This window comes from Hyla sarda, chromosome 3 (genome assembly GCF_029499605.1).
Source record: "Hyla sarda isolate aHylSar1 chromosome 3, aHylSar1.hap1, whole genome shotgun sequence".
In the NCBI taxonomy this organism is placed as follows: Eukaryota; Metazoa; Chordata; class Amphibia; order Anura; family Hylidae; genus Hyla; species Hyla sarda.
This window is the reverse complement of record NC_079191.1, coordinates 391933172-391950721: the sequence shown is the minus strand read 5'-3', so window position 1 is coordinate 391950721 and position 17550 is coordinate 391933172. Positions and strand designations below refer to the sequence as shown.

The 17550-nt window shown below is 42.0% G+C and overlaps 1 protein-coding gene across 8 annotated transcripts in view; it reads left to right on the top strand.

Moving 5' to 3' along the window:
* Nucleotides 1-14498, top strand: part of EHBP1 (EH domain binding protein 1) — a 430856-nt gene extending 416358 nt beyond the window's left edge. For all 8 annotated transcript variants that reach the window (XM_056568010.1, XM_056568005.1, XM_056568009.1 and 5 more), the window contains 2 exons: nt 10295-10409; nt 13394-14498. In XM_056568010.1, the coding sequence (XP_056423985.1) occupies nt 10295-10409; nt 13394-13484 (206 nt within the window). In that variant the 3' untranslated portion in view covers nt 13485-14498. The remainder of the gene's footprint in view (nt 1-10294; nt 10410-13393) is intronic.
* The last annotated feature ends 3052 nt before the right edge of the window (nt 14499-17550 follow it).

Below are 17550 nucleotides of genomic sequence, written 5' to 3'. Positions count from 1 at the left end.
TGCACGTACACATTAACAACACACACAAATTAATCTACACCACCCTTAATAAATTCCCCACATAGCCCCCTCTAATGTTGAATCATAGAATGGCCATACACTGGGAAATTTGATCCTAATTCCATAAATTCTGTATATAGTATATTTTAGATATCCCCCCATACATGATCTGGCTTGTGTGTCCTAATGATCTTGGCCCAGATTTATCAAACTGTGTGAGAGAAAAAGTGGACAGATTTCCCCACAGCAACCAATCACAGCTCAGCTTTCACTTTACCAGAGCTCGTTAGCTGAGCTGTGATTGGTTGCTGGGGGAAAATTTCTCAATTTTTTCTGTCACACAGTTTGATAAATCTGGACCCTTGTCTCTTGTGATGCTCTTGGCTTAGTGGAATAAGTTGGGGATAGTTTTCATGACTTTACGCTTTTGCTTGTAGTTTTTGATATTCATACTTGTTCTCTTTGCCTCCACATACTTCTTTCTTGAGGACTATGGGCTTATCAACACTAATCTGATTAGTATAAATGTGTATATATATATATATATATACATATATATATATATATATATATATATATATATATATATATATATATAGATGTCAGAGCACACAGAGCACTACATGTTGCTGTGGATGTTGCTGTACTCATTGGCCCTCATTTACTTAGAAAATCGGGTTGTAAGTCTATGTTGCTTTCTTACCCGACTGCTTTTTTCCCCTGGTATTTATTATTATGTCGCATCCTGTTTGTCGCATGTGGGTTTTGTAGGTTTTGGTTTCCAACTCCTCTGAGTTGTCGGGAAAAAATCCACAACAATTCAACAAATTCGGGTTGGAAACCTTTATAAATACGTGGGAAAGCTCAGAAATGTTGGGTTACGCCCCTTTTTCGGGTTTGGGAGAATCCACATCGGGTCCGTCGGGAAAAAATGTCGCATCGTGTCGCAGACTGGCGCACGATGTCTGCGACATGGCGCAGACAAATATGTGACAAAAAAACCCGACAAAAGAGGTCGGGTTTAGAATAGTAAATGAGGGCCATTCTGATCACTGTCCAATGGCAAAAAACAACTATGTACATTAGACCTAGACCATGAACAAGTGGGAGGAGGTGGCCTCGTCAAAAGAATCCCATTTTGTTTCACTTACCTGTAGAAGAGATGGCACCAGGATATACTCTGGAAAGAAGATGCTTTTGACAAAAAAAATTCTGAAAAACTTTGGGTCCTGGCATTCAAGTGCATGTTTCAATGATATGTAGCATCTCCTAAATTGGAGACCAATTTCACCCTTTCATGGCAGTGAGATTTCCTAATTGCTGTGTCCTTTTTCAGTAGGGTAAAGCCCAGCCACACTGCCAAAATTGTTCAGGAATGGTTTAAAGGGGTACTCCGGCCCTAAGACATCTTATCCCCTATACAAAGGATAGGGGATAAGATGTCTGATCGCGGGGGTCCCGCCACTGGGGACCCCTGCTATCTCGCATGAAGCACCAACCTCTTGGAGCTGCATGCAGCGCTGCAGCCTCGGAGTCTGCCGGGTCACGACTACGGGGCCGGAGTATTGTGACATCACAACTCCGCCCCCGTGTGATGGCACGCCCCACCCCAGCAATACAAATCTATGGAAGGGGGCGTGACAGTACCCCTTTAAGGAACATGTCAAAGAATTCAAGGTGTTCATTTGGCTTCAACATACAGATCTCAATTTGTGATGTGCTGAAAAAAAACAAGTGCAATCTATGGAGACCACATCTCACAACTCAGAATTTACTTCCTTAATACCAGGTGCCACAGGAAACCTTGCTGCTGTAAGAGTATAAGAGGATCCGTCAATACAGTGGTCCCTCAAGTTACAATATTAATTGGTTCCAGGACGACCATTGTATGTTGAAATCATTGTATGTTGAGACCATAACTCTATGGAAACCTGGTAATTGGTTCTAAAGGCACCAAAATGTCATCCAAAAATAGGAAAAAGTGAGGATTAAAGAAAAATAAGTAGATAACTAATACAGATAAAGAAAATCCTTACATATAAAAGTAAGAAAGATCTGCTGGAAGCTGTAATCACTGTCTATGTCAGTGTTTCCCAAGCATGGAGCCTCCAGCTGTTGCAAAACTACAACTCCCAGCATGCCCAGACAGCCAAAGGCTGTCTGGTCATGCTGGGTATTGTAGTTTTGCAACAGCTGGGGGCACAATGCTTGGGAAACACTGGTCTATGTAGAGGACAGGAGCTTCTTCAGGGTCCTGTACAGTACACAGTGTCCTAAAAAAGTAACATGGAGTCCTCACCTGGTGTCCAAAGGAGCAGCTAACCCTGGTACAGGTAAAGTGTACAGAACATGTAATACCTCCCTGTACTATAGGGGGCGCTACCAGACACCAGTCAGTGCATACGCTTCAGTAATACAGGGGTTTTACCGGTAAAATGCCCATTCTGATTGGTCGGTTCTTCCAGCCATTGACAGGTATCACAGATCTGGACTGTACATTGTATGTTGAGTCTGATTTCAACTTACAATGGTCCAGAAAAGACCATTGTATGTTGAAACGATTGTATGTTGAGGCCATTGTAAGTTGAGGGATCACTGTATCAGGCAGTGAGTTCCTTAACCCTCTCTAGTGGCTCATGCAGATAAATTGAATTTCATACTACAACTCTACCTCTATGGACAGAATATGAAGCTCTTTGAATCACAACTTGATATTGGACCTACGAATGATCTGATCGTAAGGCTTTATTTTTATTTATTTAGTGTGTGTTTTCTTTAATGTTTGGCTTTTGTAGGTTAACAAAAAGCTTAAAGGGGTTATCCACCATAAGGGGATTTTAGTACTAACTGCCAGACAGTAATGGACATGCCTTGGAAGGATCTAAGCTTGTCTTAGAGCAAAATGGCTATGTTGTGATTCCACTTTAACACGGCTGATTTATTTTTGTGAAATGGCTATTTCCTGTTGGAGTTCTCTCCCTCCAACTACAGATCCCAGGATTCTTTGTTATTAAGTGTGAGGTCACTTTTCTTCCTCTCACACATCAGCCATCCCACCCATGCCTTCCATGTGTGCTATGAACAATAGACCAGTGTTTCGCTACAGTTCGCTACAGAAAATGATATCCCTCCCACACAGCAGTTGCTCCACCAATTGAAGCAGACAGGCTGCTTTGAGCACCTGACAAATGATGTAATGTCGTGGACCGCATTGCAACCTGGGAAAACCTCAGACGACACTCATTGTGTATGCTGTTATAAATAAATATCGGGGCAAATATCACAGACTGCAGATACTGCAAACTCTTACCAAATAACCAGCATGAAATATGAACTAGGTAATGGGCTTCTGCCTTACTTTGGACAAGTATGATATGTTAGGGGTCTTGTGTACAGATCTAGATGGGGCCGTGGTATAAGAGAGAATTCTATTACCATGTTATAGACAAAGAGTACAGCCTACCGTATTTTTCGGCATATAAGACGCTCCGGAATATAAGACGCACCCAATTTTAAAGGAGGAAAATCTAGGAAAAAAAGATTCTGAATCAAACACAATGTAAAGTATAGGACAGTGATTTTCAACCTGCGAACCTCCAGATGTTGCAAAACTACAACTCCCAGCATGCCCGGACAGCCGTTGGCTGTCCGGGCATGGCAGGAGTTGTAGTTCTGCAACATCTGGAGGTCCGCAGGTTGAAGACCACTGGTATAGGAGGTAATACGTGTCCCCGCCGCTCCGGATCCGTCACTGCTCGTCACCGCTGCCCTGGATGTTGCCCTCCATCGCTGTTGCAGCGTCCCTGGGGTGTCGTCGCTCCCGAACGTCTCTGCTACCCGGTATCCTCGCTCTCCGTCACCGCCATCATGTCGCTACGCACGCCGTTCCTATTTGATGACGGGACAGCGTGCGCGAGGATGTGATGATGACGGAGAGCGCCGGCCATACAGAGGATCCCGGCATGGAGCAGTCATTCGCCGATCGGACACCGAGGAGGCAGGTAAGGTTCCTCCCGGTGTCCTGTAAGCTGTTCGGGACGACGCGATTTCACCGCGGCGGTCCCAAACAGCCCAACTGAGCAGCCGGGTTAGTTTCACTTTCGCTTCAGACGCGGCGGTCAGCTTTGATCGCCGCTTCTGAAGGGTTAATACAGGGCATCACCGCGATCGGTGAGGTCCTGTATTAGCCGCGGGTCCCGGCCGTTGATGGCCGCAGGGACCGCCACGATATGACAGGATTTTAATGTGTATTTGCCCTATAAGACTCACCAACTCCCCCCCCCCCAGTTTTGGGGAAGAAAAAATGCGTCTTATACGGCGAAAAATACGGTATATAGTGGGACACAATAATCTGTTAGATTTATAATGCCAACATATTCCGCAGCTCTGCACAGAGTCTGTCACAACTCAGATCGGTCCCTGTTCCTTTAGAGGCTGACAATTAGAGATGAGCGAACTTACAGTAAATTCGATTCGTCACGAACTTCTCGGCTCGGCGGTTGCTGACTTTTCCTGCATAAATGAGTTCATCTTTCAGGTGCTCTGGTGGGCTGGAAAAGGTGGATACAGTCCTAGGAAAGAGCCCACGGGAGCACCGGAAAGCTGAACTAATTTATGCAGGAAAAGTCAGCAACTGTCGAGCCGAGAAGTTCGTGACGAATCGAATTTACTGTAAGTTCGCTCATCTCTACTGACAATCTAAATTTGCCTATCAGTATGTTTTGGAGTGTGGGAGAAAACCGGAATACTCAGAGGATATCCACGCAAAATCAGAGAGAACATACAAACTCCCTGCAGATATCCATAGGGGGAATAGAGCCCAGGACCCCAGTGTGGCCAGGTAACATTGCCAACCACTGAGCTAATGCCGCAGCGTCTCACTTGTCCTCAGCTCGGAGGTCACTGAACATCCGTCTAATGCAGCATAAAACCTGTTGCAGCCTCTCCGTATCTGGCTTATCTAATACCTTTGTTCTGTCATTTTCTCCCAAAACAACAAATTGAGAGGCAGAAGTGATCTGTTCTCCAGATTCGGCAGACTGTCTCTACATGAGTGAGCTTCGCTCTATCGGAGGAGGTGATGCAGTTTATTTGTCTGTGACGCTTAGTTGAGCAGATCTTTAATAAACAGGGAACGGGACAAAACACAATAGTAGCGGCTTGTGCACGGGCATGGGTGTCCCAAAGATGATTCTTATTATAATTCTTGCTGTGATAACACAATGACAGCTTTGGGAAAACTTTTTATTTTGCGAATCTGATGTTTCTTTTTAGCCAAATGTTCATAAAACATATAACTCAGTAACTAAAATCACACGTAATTAATATGGATTGTGGTAGAATTGCTAAAGGTGGTACCATGGTGGTACGTTTACGCCATAAAGGCTGCTCACAGTAGCACGATCAACATATGGCTTGGCATTATCATGTTAACAAACTAACACTTCAGGGAAATGGCCGTACCACTGTATCTGTAACCAAAGCAAAGTAATGCCGAGCTGTAACTGTACCAGGAATGAAGAATAAGAGGGATCCAGCTACCAAACATTACGCCACCCCAAACCGTAATCCTGGGTGTAGGACCAGTGTGACAAGAGGACCATTCCCTCCTCCATAGGCCTCTATATGGTGTTGCCCACGTGATCTCCAGACCAATCTCTGGCTATTATTTCATCCGATGCTAAAGAGGAAATACCTCGATTTCAGCCTTTGTGGCTGGTGAATGAAACACTTGTAGCTGGATGTCTGGCAATTCTTACGGTCTCTATGATATATTATCTTACAAAAGTGAATCCGGCCCCTCAATTTTTTTTAAACCCCGTAAGGACCAGGGGTTTTTCCGTTTTTCACTTTAGTTTTTTCCTCCTTACCTTTAAAAAATCATAACCCTTTCAATTTTGCACCAAAAAATCCATATGATGGTTTATTTTTTGCGCCACCAATTCTACTTTGTAATGACGTCAGTCATTTTACCCAAAAATCTACGGCGAAAGGAAAAAAAAAATCACTGTGACACAAAATTGAAAAAAATACGGCATTTTGAAACTTTTGGGGGCTTCTGTTTCTACACAGTACATTTTTCAGTAAACATGACACCTTCTCTTTATTCTGTAGGTCCAAACGATTAAAATGATACCCTACTTATATAGGTTTGATTTTGTCGTACTTTTGAAAAAAATCATAACTACATGCAGGAAAATTTATACGTTTAAAATTGTCATCTTCTGACCCCTATAGCTTTTTTATTTTTCCCCGTAGGGGGCAGTATAAGGGCTCATTTTTTGCACCGTGAGTTTTTAGTGGTACCATTTTTGTATTGATCGGACTTTTTGATCGCTTTTTATTCATTTTTTCATTATATAAAAAGTGACCAAAAATATGCTATCTTGGACTTTTTAATTTTTTTGTGCGTACGCCATTGACTGTGCGGTTTAATTAACGATATATTTTTATAATTCGGACATTTCCACACACGGCGATACCACATATGTTTATTTTTATTTACACTGGTTTTTTTTTTTTTTAATGGGAAAAGGGGGGTGATTCAAACTTTTATTAGGGAAGGGGTTAAATGCCTTTATCCACTTTTTTTTTTTTTTTCTTCACTTTTTTTTGCAGTGTTATAGCTCCCATAGGGCTATAACACTGCACACACTGATCTTTTACATTGATCAATGATTCTTCCGCTTGACTGCTCATGCCTGGATCTCAGGCACTGAGCAGTCATTCGGCGATTGGACACCAGGAGGCAAGGTAAGGGACCCTCCTGCTGTGTCACAGCTGTTTGGGATGCCACGATTTTGCCGCGGCGATACAGAACAGCCCCCTGAGCTAGCTGTCAACGTTTTAGTTTCACTTTAGACGCGGCGTTCAACTTTCATCGCCGCGTCTAAAGGGTTAATAGCGCACGGCACCGCAATCACACTGTGGCCCCGCGTTATAGAACGGGAGCGGACTCGGTAACGGTACTTTTTTTTTTTTTTCATGTGGCAACACTGAAGAAATGACCCTCTGCTACAATGTAAAGTAGTGAGTGCACAGTCTGTATTCACACTACGTTTGAAGCCTACAGCTACCGTGTCCGGCTGGGAAATTTCAAAAACCATATCCCAACCGGACCAGTGCCGAAACCCATTCACTTTAATGAGCCGACCGGAGTTAGACAGTGACTGCGGTTGCCTTGATTTGCCCTGTATCTGGTTTTGTGACCGTAGTGTACTACATAGCATATTAGTAAGATAGAGAGGGGTAGGATTTGGTGAGGGGGCCCACTTCTAAGGGCGTCTACTCTGCTAGGATTAGGGGTAGTTAGTAGGCTACCATTCCCAAGTTTCCTTTTTCCCTTTTTCCCCCACCTGCCCTCATCACCTATACCCCACTCTTTCCCTTTAGTAAACCTCTTATTAGTATTTTTATCCTTATAGATACACAGAGATAGAACGTCCATCCAGGGATTTTATTCTGATGCCATATCTGGAGTCGGAAAGAAATTTTTCCTCTTATGGAGCAACTGGCATCAGCCTCAAAAGTTTTTGCCTTCTTCTTCAAGATCAACACAGTAGGGACAAAGTAGAGATATAGGTTGAAGTTGATAGACTTTTTTTTTTTTTTTTTTTAAACCTTGTATATATGTGGTATGTTACATTTGGAGTTGTTTGGCATCTGATCTTATGGTGTTCTCTTTGTATTTACTGGTCAGTAGTTCAGAGTTCATCACAGATGTAAGACATACCTGACAATTATCATCATTTGTATGAATTGTTTATTACAAGTTTGTGGAACAAAGACCTGAAAACTGGTTAAATCCAATGCTTCATGGTAAATGGTTTATAGTGACAATGGGGGAGATTTTACAAAACCTGTGCAAAGTAAAAGTTGCCCATAGTAACTAATCAGATCGCTTCTTTCATTTGGCAGATGCCTTGTTAAAAATGAAAGAAGCCATCTGATTGGTTGCTATGGGCAACTGGGCAACTTTTCCTCTGGACAGGTTTTGATAAGTCTCCCCCAATAAGCCTACTTAGCAGCACATACCGTGTAGCTAAATATTGTAATTCTAATGTATCCAATATAGATATGTAAAAGAATGGAGCACTCACTTGGTCTTGGCGTGTGAAACAGGCTTCTTTATTGTATCACAATATGCAGTGCATAGTATCCCATGCGGGGGAGCGGACAGGAACAGGTGAGGTTGGGGAGTGGTTTGGGCGATGGTCGGTATAGCGCAAACAGCAATACGTCAGGCCCCTAAAGGGGCCTCACGAAGCGCTAATTGCGCAATACGGACCATCGCCCAAACCACTCCCCCACCTCACCTGTTCCTGTCCGCTCCCCCGCATGGGATACTATGCACTGCATATTGTGATACAATAAAGAAGCCTGTTTCACACGCCAAGACCAGGTGAGTGCTCCATTCTTTTACATATCTATATTGGATACATCTTCTACTTTATATGTGGGCACCGGAAAGGTCTAGCAGTCAGAGGATTCCAGCTGCACAGTGATTTGTGCAGTAAGAGTGCCGAGTACACCTATAAGAGGATAGACAGTGTAATTCTAATGGTAAGCAGCCATCACATACTGGAGTCACAAACCACAAGGTTTTGTTTTTTTTTTCAGATATAGTTAGTTATAAAAAAGTAAGATAAATATATTTTTACAGGGTATTGGCATGTAGCAGCAGTGTGCATCAGGGAACCAGAAAGCTGTATGCCCTGTTGCACTTAGCAGTCCTTTGCACACTGCAGGGATATGAAAAAGCCCTAAAATATAGATGTACTTGATAAATATCAGTGACACAAGTTCTGCTGCTACTCTTTTACAAGTAGAGGATTGGCTGTAGCAGTCCTAATACCACCACAGGAGGCAGCAGAGAGCACACGTCAAGCTCTCTGCATATGGAGTTTCCAGCAGGAAGCAAAAGTTTGGAAAATAAAGAAATCAAAAAAAAATGTTATAATTAAAAGAAATTTCAAAGTGTATATGTCCTTTCCGGTGACTTTAGGATATGTTGCAGCGTATATGTACATGAGAGTTATCACAATTTCTGGCTGTTATATAACTTGTATATGGTATCTTCCAGCGGATTCTGCCCTGCAGGCTTCATCTCAAATTTTTTGTTCTCCTAGAGCTGATGGGCGGAGCTCCCTCCTCCCCCCTCCATAGACTTGTATTGCTTGTCTTGCAGACACAGGACAAAGTTGAGCTGATTTTTAAAGAAGTAAATTTAAAGGAGTACTTCGCTGTTAGACATATTATCCTCTATCCAAAGGATAGGGGATAAGATGTCTGATAGGGGGGGGGGCGCTGCTGGGGACCCCCGCGATCCCCTATTCAACAGCCCGGTACCTCAGCAGCCCGGAGCTAAGTTTTCTCCGAGGCGGATGACGGTCGGTGCAGGGGACGGGGCATCGTGATGTCATGCCCCGCCCCCTCAATACAAGTCTATGGGAGGGGGCATGACGCCGCTTCCATAGACTTGCATTGAGGGGGCGGACGTGACGTCACGAGAGGGTGGGGCCATGACAACACGATGCCCCGTCCCCTGCAACGCCCGTCAAAACTAAGCTCCAGGCTGCTGATGGACTGCTGCAGGGGGGGATCGTGGGGGCCCCGCCGCTTGGGACCCCCGCGATCCCTCCTTTGGATAGGGGAGAAGATGTTTAACAGCGGAGTACCCCTTTAAGCAGCAGGATGGGGAGGGGGAGTTGATAATAAGAGAAAGAAGCATGTTTGTCTAATAAGATATATTACAAAGTTTCTTATATTCACCTGTACTATTGATCTATGCAAGGCTTGTTAAAATGACAATGATTATTTACATAAAGCTTTTTAAATATATATATATATATATATATATATATATATATATATATATATAAATAAATATAAATTTTGGGAATACGCATTTAAGGACAGGAAGCCTAAAAAAAAAATCTGCCCCCATGATTACTGCTTTGATTTGGTCATAAATCAGGTAAGAGATCATTCAAAGATATAAAATAAAAAAGATTGTGTAATTGTTTAGAATCTACTGTAGGGAATATTATCTCATAGAAACTATTGAGCATCCACTGCTTTCATTGGACATTGAACATTGCTGTCTAATAGAAGACATTGAGCAGCACATCCGAAGTGATGAGTTTCCTATTGGCGCCTGGTACTTGGGTGTATACATATATAGAGGACACTGTGCTTACACTAAATAGCTCTTATGTAATATCAGGAGCTATAATGAACTTAATAGACATTGTTTGTCGTCTCTTTGTTTAATGTACTAAACCTTGTTTTGTAGACTGGCAAAAAACTGAAGCCCAGAAGAGACGGGAGCAACTTTTACTTGATGAACTGGTTATCCTGGTTAACAAGCGCGATGCCTTGGTCCGAGACTTGGATGCCCAGGAGAAAGAGTAAGTTCACATTGACGCCATACTGTGCTGGGGTTAATTTACATAACATGAGCTCTTCTATGGATTAGACCAGCGTTTCCCAACCATTGTGCCTCCAGCTGTTGCAAAACTACAACTCCAAGTATGCCCAGACAGCCTTTGGCTGTCTGGGCATGCGGGTAGTTGTAGTTTTGCAACAGCTGGAGACACCTTGGTTGGGAAACACTGACCTACAGTGGGGCAAAAAAGTGTTGTCAGCCACCAATTGTGCAAGTTCTCCCACTTGAGAGGCCTGTCATTTTCATCATAGGTATACCTCAACTATGAGAGACAGAATGAGAAAAAAAATCCATAAAATCACACTGTCTGATTTTTAAAGAATTTATTTGCAAATTATGGTGGAAAATAAGTATTTGATCAATAACAAAAGTTCATCTCAATACTTTGTTATATACCCTTTGTTGGCAATGACAGAGGTCAAAAGTTTTCTATAAGTCTTCATAAGGTTTTCACACACTGTTGCTGGTATTTTGGCCCAATTCCTCCATGCAGATCTCCTCTAGAGCAGTGATGTTTTGGGGCTGTTGCTGGGCAAAACTGACTTTCAACTACCTCCAAAGGTTTTCTATGGGGTTGAGATCTGGAGACTGGCTAGGCCACTCCAGGACCTTGAAATGCTTCTTATGAAGCCACTCCTTCGTTGCCCGGGCGGTGTGTTTGGGATCATGGTCATGCTGAAAGACCCAGCCACGTTTTATCTTCAATGCCCTTGCTGATGGAAGGAGGTTTTCACTCAAAATCTCACAATACATGGTCCCATTCATTCTTTCCTTTACATGGATCAGTCGTCCTGGTCCCTTTGCAGAAAAACAGCCCCAAAGCATGATGTTTCCACCCCCATGATTCACTAGGTCCCCCGTGTGGTTCTGGGATTTTTGCTGACTGTTCTTGTGATCATTTTGATACCACTGGGTGCGATCTTGGGTGGAGCCCCAGATCGAGGGAGATTATCAGTGGTCTTTTATGTCTTCCATTTCTAATAATTGCTCCCTGGTGCAGGTCTACAATTTTGTTTCTGGTGTCCTTCGACAGCTCTTTGGTCTTGGCCATAGTGGAGTTTGGACTGTTTGAGGTTGTGGACAGGTGTCTTTTATACTGATAACAAGTTCAAACAGGAACCATTAATACAGGTAATGAGTGGAGGACAGAGGAGACTCTTAAAGAAGAAGTTACAGGTCTGTGAGAGCCAGAAATCTTGCTTGTTTGTAGGTGACCAAATACTTATTTTCCACCATAATTTGCTAATAAATTCTGTGAAAATCAGACAATGTGATTTTATGGATTTTTTTCTCTCATTATGTCTCATAGTTGAGGTATACTTATGATGACAATTACAGGCCTCTCATAATTTTAAGTGGGAGAACTTGCACAATTGGTGGCTGACTAAATACTTTTCTGCCCCACTGTATGCAATGGCATCTATCAAAGTTATATGTTATGACAGTGTTTTTCAACCAGGGTGCCTCCAGCTGTTGCAAAACTACAACTCCCAGCATGCCGGGTGTTGTAGTTTTGCAACAGCTGGAGGCATCTTGGTTGGAAAACACTGATTAACAGTGTGGCAACCCTTATGAGGGAAAAGCCAATCGCCCCATAACAATAAGGTTGTCTTGATCTGCAGGAGCCCCAGTACTGCAGCCCTGTAACATGGATGCTAGAATTCAGCCACATCAAAGCAGCTTCACATCTATCTGTATTGAGAGAAAGAGGTTTTCCTGTGATATATATTAACAGCATATAAATAACATAGGCCGTAAATGGGGGGCAAAGTCTGTAGGCGCTCCAGTGCCAGCATTACCATTTCCCATCAACCTCATATTGAACCTACTTGAAATAAATGGGACATATAACTACTTTTTGGATAGTTACTATGTTGTATTACACATTTAGGGGGAGATTTATCAAAACCTGTCCAGAGGAAAAGTTGCTGAGTTGCCCATAGCAACCAATCAGATCGCTTCTTTCATTTTTGAAAAGGCCTCTGAAAATGAAAGAAACGATCTGATTGGTTGCTATGGGCAACTGGGCAACTTTTCCTCTGGACAGGTTTTGATAAATCTTCCCCATAGAGTCTGCAATGTCTTTAAAAACATTATTTGGGCTTGCACTATATATTGTACACACAAGCATTTACTTTCTGTATTGTAAATGTTGGTCTCCCTTACAGCGTAGCATAACACTTAAAGGGGTACTCCGGTGCTAAGATTACTGGCGATCACGGGGACGGAGCATAGTGATGTCACGGCTCCGCCCCCGTTTGACATCACGCTCCGCCCCCTCAAAGCAAGCCTATGGAGGGGGCGGAGCGTGACATCGCACGGGGCGGAGTCGTGACGTCACTATGCTCCGTCCCCGTGATCGCCAGTAATCAGACCCGGAGCGAGCACGCTCCGGGGGCTGATTATAACGGGGTGCGGCGTGGAAGATCACGGGGGTCCCCAGCGGCTGGACCCCCACGATCAGGCATCTTACCCCCTATCCTTTGAATAGGGGATAAGATGTCTTAGTGCTGGAGTACCCCTTTAAAAGTGTTTAACAGCAAGTCACATGTCGAAAATAAAATTTAAGAATCTCTTTTTAAAGAAAAAAATGTGTAAACATTATTTATATAGTATTAGGTGGTAAAACAGGTAAGTAAGGGTACAATATACTACAGTAAGATTACAGAGAGTCTAATGCAGATTTATTTATTTACATTGATACATTTATTAACAGCGAAAGTTTGAGTTATGTGGAAATTTAGTCCGCGAGAACAGAATCTGCGATATGTCTTTATCAGTGTTTCCCAGCCAGGGTGCCTCCAGCTGTTGCAAAACTACAACTCCCTGCATTTGGCTGTCCGGGCATGCTGGGAAATGTAGTTTTGCTTCAGCTGACGGCACGCTGGTTTAATACAATTTTTTAAACATATCCCATGCTTAAATGTATTTACTTATTTTTTACAGGGCCGAAGAAGAAGAAGAACACTTAGAAAGAACTCTAGAACAAAACAAAGGAAAAATGACAAAAAAAGAAGAGAAATGCGTAATCCAGTGACCGCCGCCACCGTTGTCTGAGGAAAGACGCAGCTACGGCCCAAAATCCTGCGTGCATTGTGGTTTCGCTAAAGTGACTGGAAGCACTGTATAAAGACTATATATACCGAAACCTTTGCCAAGGGGGGGAGGCCTGAGTCACAAAAGTTTTTGGGTTTGTCGCTCTGAAACGTTTGAACTTTTATTTTATTTTTTTAACACAACTTTTGCGTTCATGGAGACTGCAAAAGCATTCTGGCACTGATGGGGTTAAAGGAATGCTTCTTGCACCACGCCGCTGTACGCGCTGAAGCTGGATACACAGAGGCGGCCACCTGTTGTATGGCCCAGGGACTTCTTAAAGCAACTTTTCTTCCATTAGCAGTCGCCTAGTAAGATACTATTGACAGTCGGGGGGCGGGGGGGGACGGACTTATTAGAGCGGCTGAACATTGTTATAATTGAGCTAAACCGGAGGCTGCGGCGTCTCCTTCAATGGTCTCACCTAGTCCTGCCATTTTCTATTGCTATGTAAGCTACCTACGTTTTTAATTTCCATGATATACATGCCAGGCTGTATTTTACAGGTGTTTATTCCGAGCAGCTATTTTACATAATAGTCTCCACAAATAAATTAAATACCGTGTATGTTTCCGCCAGAGGATTGACCCGTGTGTCATAGATTTTACCCACAAGCCCCTTCCATATTACGTTTTTGGCTTCAAAAACCTGCTGCAGTTTACATTTCTCAGTCTGAGGCTTAACCGTTTGTGGGAGAGAAAACCTATTTATTTCCTGCTTTTAACTACGACTGAAACTATACATTATTAGCTTATGATGGCGTTGCTATTTATTTCTGCAAAAAAATAAAAAAAAATAATTAGAAAAAAAAAATAGCTCTTTGTGTCATGCCACATTGTACCGGTATGATATATACTGTGTCCTGTCAGAATATACAACATGTCACATTGGTGCAACTGTTTATTTATTACTGTCTCATACAATTTTCAATAAAATCAGAATATTTCTTACCGTATTATTGTTTTTATTACATTTTTATTCTACAAAAAAGTGTTTGTGAGTATGTCCATATCATAGTATGCATTCAATATTAGATGGATATGAGATAGATAGATATGAGATAGTTATGAGATAGATAGATATGAGATAGATAGATATGAGAGATAGATATGAGATAGATAGATAGATATGAGATAGATAGATATGAGAGATATAGATGGATATGAGAGAGAGATATAATGATAGATAGAGAGATACAACCAAAGAATAAGTTGGCCAGCACTATTGATTCCAAACTATTATATGGACCTGGCTTACAGGTGCAGGCTGCTGGGCTAAATATACAGCAACAGGAGAATACAGCAGCACACTGCTAGCACAAAGATATAGATAAAACATGAGTATATAGATGAAACATGAGTAAATAGATAAAACATGAAAAGCTATACAGCTGTAGTGCAACAAATGAAAATATGAAATTATGAAACAGTGAGGTACTTAGCTTGCAAATTTGGCGGCCAAATAGCTTGGACCATCCCACCACGGTAAGGTGACCGCCAAATTTGCAAGCTAAGTACCTCACTGTTTCATAATTTCATATTTTCATTTGTTGCACTACAGCTGTATAGCTTTTCATGTTTTATCTATATACTCATGTTTCATCTATATCTTTGTGCTAGCAGTGTGCTGCTGTATTCTCCTGTTGCTGTAGATAGAGAGATAGATAGATACAGTGGGATCAAAGGTTTGGGCAAACCAGGTAAATATTTGTATTAATGTGCATAAAGAAGCCAAGGAAAGATGGAAAAATCTCCAAAGGCATCAAATTACAGATTAGACATTCTAATAATATGTCAACAAAAGTTAGATTTTATTTCCATCAATTACACTTTCAAAATAACAGAAAACAAAAAAATGGCGTCTGCAAAAGTTTGGGCACCCTGCAGAGTTAATATCTTGTACTGCCCCCTTTGGGAAGTATCACAGCTTGTAAACGCTTTTTGTAGCCAGCCAAGAGTCTTTCAATTCTTGTTTGAGGTATCTTTGCCAATTCTTCCTTACAAAAGTCTTCCAGTTCTTTGAGATTTCTGGGCTGTCTGTCACGCACTGCTCTTTTAAGGTCTATCCATAGATTTTCAATTATGTTGAGGTCAGGAGATTGTGAAGGCCATGGCAAAACCTTCAGTTTACGCCTCTTGATGTAATCCCCCGTGGATTTTGAGGTGTGTTTAGGATCATTATCCATTTGTAGAAGCCATCCTCTCTTTAACTTCAACTTTTTCACAGATGGCAGCAAGTTAGCATCCAAAATTTGCTAAAATTTTATTTAATCAATTTTTCCTTCTACTCGCGAGATGTTCCCTGTGCCACTGGCTGCAGTACAACCCCAAAGCATGATTGATCCACCCCCATGCTTAACAGTTGGACAGAGGTTCTTTTCATTAAATTCTGTTCCCCTTCTTCTCCAAACGTACCTTTGCTCATTCCAAAAAGTTCAATTTTAACCTCATCGGTCCACAGAACTTGTTTCCAAAATGCATCAGGCTTGTCTATATGTTCATTTGCAAATTTCAAATGCTGATTTTTGTGGTGAGGATGTAGAAGAGGTTTTCTTCTAATGACTCTTCCATGAAGATCATATTTGTACAAGTATCTCTTTATAGTGGAATAGTGTACCACAACTCCAGTGTCTGCCAGATCTTTCTGGAGGGATTGTGCAGTCAAATATGAGTTTTGAATTGTTTTTCTCACAATCCTGTGAGCTGTTCTGTCTGATATTTCTCTTGGTCTTCCAGATCTTGCTTTAACTTCCACTGTTCCTGATGAATGTCATTTCTTAATTACATTCCAAACAGAGGATATTGACATCTGAAAACGTTTTGCTATCTTCTTATAGCCTTCTTCAGCTTTGTGAGCATCAACTATTTTCAGTTTCAGATTTCTAGACAACTGCTTAGAAGAACCCATGGTGCTGATTGTTGGGGCAAGGTCAGATGAGTCTGGGCATTTAAAACCTTTGAGATTGATATCACCTGGTCTTCCCAGATGATGATTGAGAACAATTCATGACACTGGCAGGTCTCAGCTTTGCAAAGTGACCAGTGCATGCTATAAATTCTGCAGGGATGCCCAAACTTTTGCAGAAACCATTTTTTTTGTTTTCTGATATTTTGAAAGTGAAAATGATGGAAATAAAATCAAACTTTTGTTGACATATTCTAAGAATGTCTAATCTGTAATTTGATGCCTTTTGGAGATTTTTCCATCTTTATGCACATTAATACAAATTTTTATCTGGGGTTCCCAAACTTTTGATCCCCACTGTATGAGAGATAGATAGATAGATATGAGATAGATAGATATGAGATAGATAGATAGATAGGTAGATATGAGATAGATAGATATATGAGATAGATAGATATGAGAGAGATAGATAGATAGATAGATAGATATGAGATCGATAGATATCCACATCAGAGAAGTCTCACACGGCCATTGTCAAGCAACAAGTGGTACAAAGTGCTGAGTATAAATAGTTTACACAGCTCATTAACATACAGTACATAATGATACAAAATTAATAAATATACAGACATTGTGCAATTAAGATTACATATGCGGGGTTCACATACACACATTGCCACATCATTCACGCTTTACTGAATGTGAATACCGGAGCGTACTAACACTTCCGGTATCCTACAGGAAGTGACAATGTATGTCAGTGTTGCAGAGAGGAGCATTTGCTGTGCGCGCGAGCACTGTGTTTGTGCACTCCACCGGCGCCATATTCACGAAGGGCAAAACCGGCCCGTCACTGCGTATTCACAAAGTGAACCTGGGTACTGTTCTGCAGCAATATATCGTGGCGTACCACCGGAAACATAAGCTGGATTTACCAGTGCATTGCGGGTCGTGGGGATGCGCAACTTCTGGAGCGTCCCCTAGTTTCTGGAACTAGATAGATAGATATGAGATAAATAGATAGATAGATATGAGATGGATAGATAGTTCCAGAAATCCGGGCAGCACTTGTAGTGGTAATAGTTCTCAATGGTGTTAACTAT